Source organism: Musa acuminata, chromosome BXJ1-1, assembly GCF_036884655.1.
Source record: "Musa acuminata AAA Group cultivar baxijiao chromosome BXJ1-1, Cavendish_Baxijiao_AAA, whole genome shotgun sequence".
Lineage (NCBI taxonomy): Eukaryota > Viridiplantae > Streptophyta > Magnoliopsida > Zingiberales > Musaceae > Musa > Musa acuminata.
In genome coordinates this window covers 36,378,186-36,390,335 of record NC_088327.1, presented here as the reverse complement: position 1 = coordinate 36,390,335, position 12,150 = coordinate 36,378,186, and the positions used below count along the sequence as shown (strand labels likewise).

General features: G+C 38.7%; 1 protein-coding gene across 2 annotated transcripts; it reads left to right on the top strand.

The window, feature by feature from the left end:
* Positions 1–1,671: 1,671 nt before the first annotated feature.
* Positions 1,672–3,675, top strand: LOC135678268 (probable receptor-like protein kinase At5g20050). Of its 2 annotated transcripts, XM_065190874.1 has the most exons (2): positions 1,672–2,188; positions 2,300–3,675. In XM_065190874.1, exons 1-2 carry the CDS (start codon positions 2,115–2,117, stop codon positions 3,480–3,482), a joined length of 1,257 nt encoding a protein of 418 aa, XP_065046946.1. In that variant the 5' UTR covers positions 1,672–2,114; the 3' UTR covers positions 3,483–3,675. The 2 variants fall into 2 exon arrangements, with proteins under 2 accessions (XP_065046946.1, XP_065046939.1); XM_065190867.1 differs by having other exon boundaries at positions 1,672–3,675.
* The last annotated feature ends 8,475 nt before the right edge of the window (positions 3,676–12,150 follow it).

The following is a 12,150-nucleotide window of genomic DNA, read 5'->3' as shown; positions in this document are numbered from 1 at the left end:
ACATTGGTACCATTGCAGTAACTGTTCTTGTGAACTTTGTTGTTTTGAACCTCACTCTTCCTATGTTCTGTCCGCAGCATCCATGGTCAATGTGCTATTATCGTGTTTGATGTCACAGCCAGGCTAACATACGAAAATGTTCCAACTTGGCACCGGGATTTATGCAGGTTGTTTGACGAGATGCTTGGAATTGAATGTGCACAAACTGTCCTCTTCACTTGCATTTTGAACTGTCTGATTCTTCAACCTGTTTTGTGAGCAGGTTCTACGAAAATATTCCTATTGTTCTTTGTGGCAACAAGGTTGATGTGAAAAACAGGTAGGTTAAAGCAAAGCAAGTTACATTCCACAGGAAGAAGAACCTCCAATACTATGAGATTTCTGCAAAGAGCAATTACAACTTTGAGAAGTCCTTCCTTTATCTTGCTAGAAAACTCGCAGGGTAAATGAGAGTCATTTTGGTGTAAGCATCCATCATGTAGAATTATATCTGCAAGGTAAATTTAATGACATTTTTTTATGGTAGGGACCCAAGCCTTCACTTTGTAGAGTCATCTGCTCTTGCACCTCCGGAACTTCAGATCGACCTGGCTGCACAGCAAACAGTAAGTTACACTGTTTAGTAGTTTGAAACTTGTTTCAATTTCTGTTCGATGGTTTCAGATTTTCTTTAATTATTGATTACAACGTGAAGCACTTTTGATATCTATATTAGATGTTTTCTCTGCATTTGTTATTGTGTTTTTTCACTTCTTGTATTTGCGTTGGATAATTCATTCACATAATCAATTTTTGAATAGTTGATGCAAAATTGGTTGTTAGTTTGATAATCGAGTTATCCTGGGTAAGAACTTTACAGAAGACCATACTTATGAATTGTGAACTTTTATATAACAAAGAATGTCATTTGACATGCTGTTTTAGTGTAACGGTATACAGACATTGTAAAAGGTTTCAGGAGATTTAGAATTAGGGTTTGTCTAATTTATCGATGGCTTTCTTACATTCGTTATCAGTTATCATGATCATATTCTAATCACCTAGTAGAGATCATTATGTTACATATTATATAAAGTCAAAGCACCTTCTGCTGTGGCTGTATATACTATAAAATGTTGCACTCTTTTTTACTCGAGTAATGTCCAGTGTCAGCAATTATGCTTCTAATTGTCTATTATGCTTCATTTGTGGTTTCAAATGTATAGGATAATGTCAACCATCGAACCTATTCTATCCACATCTTTTTCAGGCACGAAGCAGAGTTGGCTGCTGCTGCTGCGCAGCCTCTTCCCGACGATGACGACGACGATGACGATGACGTTGACGATGTATTTGACTAGGATATCTTAGGTCAAGTCTATCGCAGCGAGGTCTCACAAAGCGTCATGTAAGTTATCCTTTTTTGGGTTTATTGTGTCTCGAGTCATTTCGGTTCGACGTGCCAATGAGTTGGAACTTTCGATATTTTCCATTTTCTAAGTGATGGATAATAGTTTGCATAATTGATTCAAGAATTTTTTTTTTCCACCTTTGACGTGGATCAAATTTATTAACGAGTCATATCCAGTTATTCGATTTGTCAGTTTGATGTCTTACATTGTGATCTGTTTGATCCGACAAAACTCCAAAAACATTATAAGAAACATAACAATATATATGTCTTGATATAAATATATATTGCTAAACATTACAGTTTGCAAGCCAGGTCTCTTCTCCATTCATTCGGTGGCTAGTAGATATGCATTAATCATACCCAAACTATGGTGATGTTACACTCGAATTCGAACAAGTCAATGCGATTGAATTATTTAGTTGTCAGGACTGATACATTGATGAACACGACTTGGATTTAAGTAGTGTGGAAGTCAAGCTTTAGCTTGTGGCTGTAAAATGTTCGACACCTTTTAAGATCCGTGCTAAAACTTATGTATGGACGATGAGGCTTTTCATGCCATTGCTGGAGAGGATTAGTCTTCAGCCTAAGCTCCCATGCCATATTAGAATAGGGAAATTAGATGTTAGACATCGATCCCCACTTCAATTATTATTCCGATAAATTTGAGATTGGATTATGAATTGAACACTACCTAAGCTTATGGGCCTCGTCTGAGTCGATGGAGGCGAAGAGAGCAAAGGCTGTTGCAGCTGCTGTAGTCGTCAGCCTCCTGTTCCTGCTCGTCATCCTGTGGTTCTGCCTCGGCCCTTCCCTCGTATTCTTCATCGTCCTCGGGTTGGGTTTTGCCGTGATTCTGACGGTCTTGGCGTGGGTTTTGGCCATGTACACGGCCCTCGACCGCAGGCAGATGTCCATGGCGCGGCGATCGGCCGTGGAACGCGAGGAGCTCCGTGTCGACTACAGCTTCCTCCGCAAGGTCGCGGGCCTCCCCATCAAGTTCCGCATCGAGGTGCTCGTGGCTGCCACCGACAACTTCCAGGTCCTGCTCGGGAGCGGCTCGTCGGCGTCGGTCTTCCGGGGGATCCTCGACGATGGCACGTCCGTGGCCGTGAAGCGGATCGACGCGGCGGAGCGCGGGGACCGCGAGTTCCGCGCCGAGGTCTCTGCCATCGCCAGCATTCAGCACGTCAACCTCGTCCGCCTCCTCGGCTACTGCATTGTGGCCGGCGGCCCCCGGTTCCTGGTTTACGAGTTCGTCGCCAACGGTTCCTTGGACAAGTGGATCTTCCCGCCCGCCGGCGGGGACCGGGAAGACCAGCAGTGCCTGCCGTGGGCGCTGAGGTACCGCGCGGCCGTCGATGTGGCCAAGGCCCTGAGCTACCTCCACCACGACTGCCGCGACTGCGTCCTCCACCTCGACGTGAAGCCGGAGAACATCCTGCTCGACGAGAGCTTCCGGGCCCTAGTGACGGACTTCGGCCTGTCGAAGCTGATGGGGAAGGACGAGAGTACGGTGCTGACCACAATTCGGGGGACGCGCGGCTACCTGGCCCCCGAGTGGATCATCGGGACGGGCGTCTCCGACAAGTCCGACATCTACAGCTACGGGATGGTGCTGCTGGAGATGGTCAGCGGGCGGCGGAACGTGCAGCTGATGGGGGGCGGCGCGGCCTCCCAGAGGAAGTGGTCCTATTTCCCCAGGATCGTGAACGAGAAAGTGAGGCAGGGGAGGATGATGGAGGTGGTCGACGAAAGGCTCAAGAGCGGGGGGGAGCCGCCGGCCGAGAGAGAGGTGCGAACCTTGGTGCATGTGGCGCTGTGGTGCATCCATGAGAAGGCCGAGGCCCGGCCAAGCATGGCGCGCGTGGTGGACATGCTCGAGCGGAGGATCGCCGTTGACGAATTGCCGCTGCAGACGGAGATGATCATTTCCAGAATCTTAGCCTCCGACGAGCCGAACGTTCTCGACGAGGGAGCCGCCGGCGATACACGTGCGGCGGCTGCAGCCGCAGTTGCAGTTTCAGGGTTGGAGAGCCACTTATCCACATCCTATTCGTTGGACATGTCGGTCTTGTCCGGTCGATAGCACTCCTCTCCGGCTGTACCGTACCCCAGCCTCTCTCTCTCTCTCTCTCTCTCTCTTCATTTGCGGTGTCTACTTTTTATCTCATGGAGCTAATTCTTCATCCTACCCTTTCATTCTTTTCTCACGATTCACAAAGATTTGTACTGTATAATTAAGCTTATGTTGCAGTGTAAGTGTTGGGACATTGGTTGTATGGCTTCCTTTGTTTCACCACTCCTGAATGCCTCCAAAAATGCTTATACTGTGGGCTAAGTAATGCTTCAGGTGCATATATCACTCACTGGATTTAAGTTGAGAGAAAATGATGGAGAAGAAACCATTCAACCAATCACAACCATAAACATTAAAGACAAAGAAAAAACATATCTTACAAGAGTCATCCAATCGAAAAATTATTCACTTTGTGAGACATGTGAATTCTAAAAAATACATTTGAAAGTACGAGAGACTTATGAGACCTAAATTCTCATACTCCTCAATTAATATGTGATTAAATGATCTTATCGGATAGATGCCTTCTCTCATATATTAGAACCAAAATTAGCAAATGAAAACATAATTACTAATTCTTCGCGACACTGACAAAAAAATGTCCCTTTAATCCATGACTATGTTGAGCATTAATATTATAAAGAAAACAATGTGCTAAAGAGACTCCAACTTGCTTGAATGGTTTGTAGATAAAGGTCCCTATCTTCCACCTACTGAATAATAATGAACACACCCATTCACCACCTACTATTTATTGCTCCAGTTTGGTAAGCTTAAGATAGATAGATTACTCTCCACTGTTCTTAAGATAGATTGCTCACCCTACTGCTTATTTTTGTGCTTAAGTCTACAACAAGCGGCAGCGTTGGAGATTGAGGAAAGCCTCCCTGAAGCAAAGCTTGTTAAGAGAAAATTCATGTTTGTGGTAAAAAAATTTAAGAGAGGACTAAGAATAATGTGAACTCATAATTTAACATGTTTATGTCTCCCATTTGAATTTTCATTTATCGAAATCGAGATTTATAAACGAATTCATGTACGAGTAAAAAAAAAAAAAAGAGTCAATTACAGTCAAGTGAAAAAGAAAAAAATATATAAATAATAAAAATAATTAACAAATTACATATGTATGAGGTATAGATTGAAAAGAGGAATACAAATAATCTAAGAGAATCCGATAATATATATATCTCGGGCTCAAAGATCAAATTTGAGTCAATTCCAAGTCCTAAAGGTATCAAAGTCCTCCAAGTCTTAACTGCATTAGAACTCTCCAAATCATGACATAACTATAACTTGACCACTTCAAGGCTATAAAATAAGGGTTGCAATCTCCTTGAAGGCATCCAAGTCGGACTCCCTCTTAGAGTGTTTAATCAATCTTAAGTAAAGAAGAGAGGAGAGAAGACGAGAAAGAGATGAACACGTAGACAACCTTCAGAGTCATAGGACAACAAGTCACAGCCCCCTTGAAGGCATCCAAATTCGTGGCGTACTCACTCGGAGAAAAAACCACCAATGGGATAGCTTTAATGGATCTTACTACCCAAATAACAGTATTAACCCAACAAATGAATATTATAATGACTTGGATGAAAACCTAAGCCAATCTGACAATGAAAGAGGGAGCATCGTCCCCATCTAAGACACATAACTTTGAAGAAGATGTCGCAAAGCAAACTATAGGAGCAAAAGTTCAATCATTTTAAGTCAAGGCTCACATCAGTATATCCTTGATCAGTATTAGATTCATGTATAGATGAACTTGAAACTTACTTTAATTTATATGATTACAATAATGAAAATAAGGTAATGCTTACATGACTAAAGTTGACGGGGCATGTGCTCACATAGTGGGAAGTCTATCTTTGAATCAACGGTGACAAAGACACGTCATGAACATAATGAACATAATTCTAAAGGCACCTCATGAACATAATTCTAAAGACACGTCATAAACATAATTCTAAAGGCTTAAATGAAAAGAATTATACTCTTTGAGATAACTTGAAGAAAGATAAAAGGTGGCATTACTTAGCAAGGACTAACTTATGTAAAAATACACCACTAAATTTTCACAACAAACGGTGACACTTGGAATCTCCCTGGATGATCACTCAACAATAATTAAATACATCTCCATGCAAATATTTATATAGAGTTGAATCTTTTCAAATATTTATATAGAGTTGAATCTTTTCAAAGTATATGATATTTCGATCACTAATAATATAATGATAGTGTTTAAGAAAAAGAATCACATTCATAGCGAGAAGCCTATAGAAAAGGCTAAAGGAAGACATGCGAAGGTCCAAAAGAATTTTGGACGATAAAGGTTCTTCTTCCTCCAAACAAAGTGATCTTTTTTAATGAATAATATAAATTTATAAATCACTCTAAAAAAAGTACTGAAAAGTTCACTCAGTGCTCATTCCAAAAAAATGTTGAATCTCGAATTTGGATGATGAAACCAATTGATAATTATTTATGTTTTAATCTACGTTTTGAGTGATACAGGATGCTTTGATCAGGATTAGATAATTAAAGCAGGAAAACTCATGTTGTGCCGGAGGAAAACATGTCAGAAGATTGGACGTCGGGCTGGAGAAACAGTCGACGTATTGCACTAAGGATTCGGGTATCGGGCAAAGAAGAGTGGATATTGCACCAAGGATATCGGAGTTGCGGAGTCAACTGGCCGATTATGCAATAGGTCACAAGAAAGGACGATGTGTCGAAGAATCGGACGAAGCGTCGAAGGACCAATGACATACCGGACAACTTGATTAATACTTAGTATTAATTGTCTAGATTGAAGTGTGTTTTACATATGCAAGATTAACTACGATAGCAAGGCATGAAGCAAACTGAAGTCCCAGAGTCAAGGACGTGACTTCATTGGGAGCTCGAGAGCTCATCGGAAGTCCGGACGTTCATCGAAAGTTCTGGAGGAACCAACCGAGAAGTCTCGGAGCTTGCTAGAGAAGCTCATCGGAACTCATCGTGAAGTCCAAGAGCTTGCCGGGAGTCCGTCGGAACATTGCCGAGAGATTATCGAAAGTTTGTCGGAAGTTCACCGGAAGTTCGTCGGAAGCTCGCCAGAAGAATAGACATAGGGACTTGTTTAGCTTAGCAAATGTCTTAGGATTTCGTAGTTAGCACTTAATTGGGCTTAGATTTGGGCCAACCCAATTAGGGGCTAGCTAGGCCCATGTAAGAACTGTGTTGGGTCCAATAAAAGCCCAAACAGTGCCCCAAGAAGTGATATGAATGAGCAAGTTGATTATAATTCTACCAAAGACCCTTTAACTATTCATCGAGGACCAATGATAAGAGCGAAAACTAAAAGGATGAAAGAAGTCTTAACTTGTTTATTAGAAGGCATTTGGAAGGAGCAAGCTAGTCAAAACTTGGTCAAAGTTCTATGGATATAAGAAGAGCATAAAATAATCAACCTGATTCAAATAAATCAACATCATGAAGAGAAAGTCCAACCTTGAGAGAAGGATGAATTTTTAGCCATCTTTGAAGAATAAATGTCATTCAACCATATTGGACCATATTAGGAATTGTGGGCTTATTCATGAATAATTATTCAAAACAATTCAATGTAGATTCATGAGTAATCTACATTCATGCATTAGGAATATGGATGTCATTTAATATATTCATTCCCTTTGTACTTGACCTTTGTACTATATAAACAAGGCTGACTCTCTTTGTAAGGGGACATTGAGAAGTATATTCAACTTACAACACCGGTGAGTGTTTTGTTTTTAAGTTCTTGCATGAACTTTGGACTTATCAAGCATTTCTGTTTGTGGCGTTCAAAACCCAAGAAAAATCTTTGTTTTTCCTTTCAACCTATCAAGCTTCTTAGTTTGTGGCGTTTTAAGAGAATCAAAGTACTATTCTAATTACTTTATCAAATTTTCATTAATTATGTGATTAGAATAGTTTTCCTAACTTCAATCTTGAACGATCCATCTTGTTTCAAATCGTTGGAGGGGGTCAATTTGTATTCCATATGTATCATAGCTCTTTAGCTATTGGGGTATATGGTTGCTAAGTTGAAGATTTTCATCATTTGGTATCAAAGCTCGGCTAGGTTTACGTATCTATTTATTTGCTATCTTTTAGATTTTTTTTTTCTCTTCTTCTTCTTTTTGGCCAATATCTATAATTATTGTTCTTCTTTCATCTTTATTGTTGTGCTTCTTGCGTTATTACTATTCTTATTTGTAATTCCGCACTTTATGGTAATAAAAAACAAGATCAAAATGTCAAAAAAAAAGGAAGAGAGAAAATCAAAGGATAAAAACAAAAAGAGGGAAAATCAAAGGTAAAACAAAAAAGATCATAATTAAAAAAAAAATTGCGGATTCAAAGAATACTTGCAAGTTACAGAATTTGATCTTTGTTCATTTGAATTTCTATTTTGATTTGGAAATCTTTCTTCATTCCTAAAAAAAAAAAAAAAAAAATTCTAGTCTTTTGCTTATGATTAAAGTGCATTACACACACCTTTAAATTGGCCTATCTTTTGTTTGCTTTTAAAGCTGTCCAATTTCACTATTTTTTTTTAATTGTCATAATCTGAATTGTTTGTTTAGGTACCTTAGTTAATCTAAGAACTCAAATAACAAAACAAGAGAGGTAAAAGGCAAGAGTGGTAAGATCAGTATAGAGAAAAGCCAAAAAAAAATTATGTGAAACATGAGTGGAGTGAATCAAATCTAGAGGGAAAAAAAAAAAAATGTGAGGGAGTGTTGGTGAGGTTATTCTAACTTTGTTTTTCAGGTTGTATACATGTCTAAAGATAAAGAAGCGAGTTATTTATCCAATGATCTTTTAGTTCAAGCAATGCAGCAATAATTTGAACGTATGTTCAAAGTGATGGGAGATGTAAGAGATCATCTAGAAAGGAATGATGATGCAATTAATAGATTGCAAGGTGAACTATGACGTGGGAGACAACCAACCTTTGTCAATGATGAATATGATGGTGGTGATGATGTGGATGATGACCAAGTTACTCTAATTGGTTAAGATATTAATCCTAGGAGACAAACTAGGAGAGGACGTTTTGATTGTGTGGACAGAAACATAGGCAGCATCAAAATGAAAATTCCTTCTTTTCAAGAGAAGAATAATCCAGATGCCTATTTGGAGTGGGAACGAAAAGTGGAGATGATCTTTGAATGTCACAACTACTCTGAAGAGAAAAAGGTAAAATTAGCTGCTGTGGAATTTTTTAATTATGCTATTGTTTGGTGGGATCAATTGTGTAAAGACATGCGTAGAAATAGTGAAAGGCCCGTGGAGACTTGGTTGGAGATGAAACAAATCATGAGGAGGAGATTTGTCCCTAGCTATTACTATAGGGATTTGCATCAATGGCTGCAAACCTTGACACAAGATTCCATGAGTGTTGATGGGTATCACAAGGAGATGGAGATAGCCATGATAAGGGCTAATGTGGATGAAGATCGTGAGGCCACCATGGCTCGATTCCTGAGTGGGTTAAACAAGAACATTGCTGATATTGTAGAATTGCAACATTATGTGGAGATTGAAGACATGGTGAATGTGGCCATGAAGATTGAGAGGCAACTCAAAAGAAAAGGCACAAGGTATGATTCAAAACCTTATTTGGGTTCTTCTTCTTCTTGGAAACCGAATTGGAGTAAAAAGGATGATAGACCCATTGTTAAGCCTAAAATTGATGAGACTAAAGGTAGAAATGAATTAGGTGTTAAGTGTTTTAAGTGCCTTGGGCATGGACATGTGACACGTGAATGTCCTAATAAAAGAGTTATGATCATAAGGGATGGAATTGTAGAATCTGAAAGTGAGAAAGAGGATGATGAAGACATTCTAGAGGATACTAGTGATGTAGAGTATGCTAAAGGTAAAAATCTAGTTGTTCAACGCATACTTAGTTTGCAAAATGAAAATGATGAACATAGTGAACAATATGATAATATGTTTCATACTCATTGTTTGATTACTAACAAGTTGTGTAATGTGATTGTTGATAGTGGAAGTTGCACAAATGTGGCAAGCACCTTGCTCATGGAGAAACTGAAATTACCTACTATCAAGCATTCAAAACCTTACAAGTTACAATGGTTGAATGATAGTGGTATAGTAAAGGTAAATCGACAAGTGTTAATTTCCTTTTAATTGGTAGATATAAGGATAAAGTTTGGTGTGATATGGTACCTATGTATGCTAGTCATATGTTATTGGGGAGACCATGGCAATACAATCGAAGGGTACTACATGATGGATTCAAGAACCGTTATTCTTTGATCATAGATGGACAGAAATATCAGCTTGGACCTTTGCCTCCAAAGATAATTTTTGAGGATCAAATGCGTATAAAACAACAATATGAGGAGCTTGAGTCTTCATTAACCAAAACTTTGGGGAGGGAAAAAGAAAGAGAGAAAAAAGAAAATGGTGAGTTGAGTGATAAAAATGAGAGTATTGGGAAATACAAGGGGAGAGAAAACAAAGAAAGTTTGAGTGAAAGAAAAATGAGTGTTTATGTCAAAATGAGTGATGTGAAGAAAGCCTTACCCATGAGGCAGCCCTTACTTGTACTTATGTACAAGAATGTTCTGATTGCTTCTAACAAAATTGACAAGAGTTTGTCTAGTGTTATTGTTGATCTTTTGCAGGAAAATGAGGATCTCTTTCCCGAAGAAGTTCCTAATGGTTTGCCACCAATTAGAGGAATTGAGCATCAAATTGATTTCATTCCAGGTGCAAGCATACCAAATAAGCTAGCATATAGATGCAACCCCGAAGAGACCAAGGAAATCCAAAAACAAGTAAGTGAGCTTATGAAAAAGGAGTATGTGCGAGAAAGCATGAGTCCATGTGCAGTTCCTGTTCTATTGGTGCCTAAAAAGGACGGATCATGGAGAATGTGTGTTGATTGTCGAGCCATCAACAAAATCATGGTAAAGTATAGACATCCTATTCCTAGGCTAGATGATATGTTAGATGAATTGCATGGTTCTTGTGTATTTTCAAAAATTGATTTAAAATCTGGATATCATCAAATAAGAATGCATGAAGGTGATGAATGGAAAATCGCTTTCAAAACTAAACATGGTTTATATGAATGGTTGGTTATGCCTTTTGGCCTAACTAATGCACCTAGTACTTTCATGAGATTGATGAATCATATTTTACGTGCTTACATTGGAAAATTTGTAGTGGTTTATTTTAATGATATACTTGTGTATAGCAAAAGTTTAGATGAGCATGTAACACATTTAAAAGCTATTTTTGACGTGCTTAGAAAAGAAAAGTTATATGCTAATATAAAGAAATGCACTTTTTACACTAATAAAATTACTTTTCTTGGATATGTTGTTAATGATAAAGGAATACATGTTGATCAAGAAAAAGTGAAAGTAATTAGGGAGTGGCCAAAACCTACTAGTGTTAGTGATGTTAGAAGTTTTCATAGTCTTGCTAGCTTTTATAGAAGATTCATTAAGGATTTTTCTATAATTGCTGCACCATTAACTGAATGCATTAAAAAGAATATGAGATTTAGATGGGGTGAAAAATAAGATGATGCTTTTAACTTGCTTAAAGACAAACTCAGTTCAGCACCTTTGTTTGCTTTACCGAACTTTGCTAAAACTTTTGAGATTGAGTGTGATGCGAGTGGAATAGGAATTAGAGGAGTCTTAATGCAAGAAGGCAGACCCATTGCATTCTTTAGTGAGAAGCTAAGTGGAGCAAGTCTTAACTACCCAACATATGACAAGGAGTTTTACGCTTTGGTAAGAGTGTTAGAGACATGGCAGTACTATCTTTGGTATAATGAATTCATTATACACACCGATCATGAGTCCTTCAAATATCTCAAAGGACACGGAAAACTAAACCGTAGGCATGCAAAATGGGTGAAGTTTATTGAATCCTTTCCATACATCATCAAGTATAAACAAGGTAAGGAAAATGTGGTTGCCGACACTCTTTCTAGAAGGTATGCTCTAATTTCTCAACTTGATGCAAAATTATTGGGTTTTGAGTATATTAAAAATTTATATAATTCTAATCATGATTTTGCTAATGTTTATGGGGCATGTGAGAAAGGGGGTTTTGATAAGTTCTTCAGGCATGATGATTTTCTTTTCAAAGAAAATAAGTTGTATATTCCTCAATGTTCAATGAGAGAATTACTTGTGAGAGAGGCATATAGTGGAGGTTTAATGGGGCATTTCGGGATTAGAAAAACTTTAGATGTGTTAAGTGATCATTTCTTTTGGCCGCACATGAAAAGAGTTGTTGAGAGATTATGTGAGAAATGCATTACTTGTAAACAAGCTAAATCTAAAGTAATGCCTCATGGATTGTACACTCCTCTTCCTATAACTAGTGAGCCTTAGGTTAATATATCCATAGACTTTGTCTTGGGTTTACCAAGGTCAAAAGGAGGGAGAGATTCTATTTTTGTTGTTGTTGACAGGTTTAGCAAGATGGCACATTTCATTCCTTGCCACAAAACAAATGATGCAACACATGTTGCGGGGCTGTTTTTCAAAGAAATTGTAAGATTACATGGCATTCCAAAGACAATTGTGAGTGATAGAGATGTGAAGTTCCTTAGCCACTTTTGGAAAACACTTTGGAGCAAGTTGGGTACAAG

Excerpts from the sequence above, each read along its gene's own strand:
- LOC135678268 (XM_065190867.1), top strand. The coding sequence starts at position 2,115 with ATGGAGGCGAAGAGAGCAAAGGCTGTTGCAGCTGCTGTAGTCGTCAGC.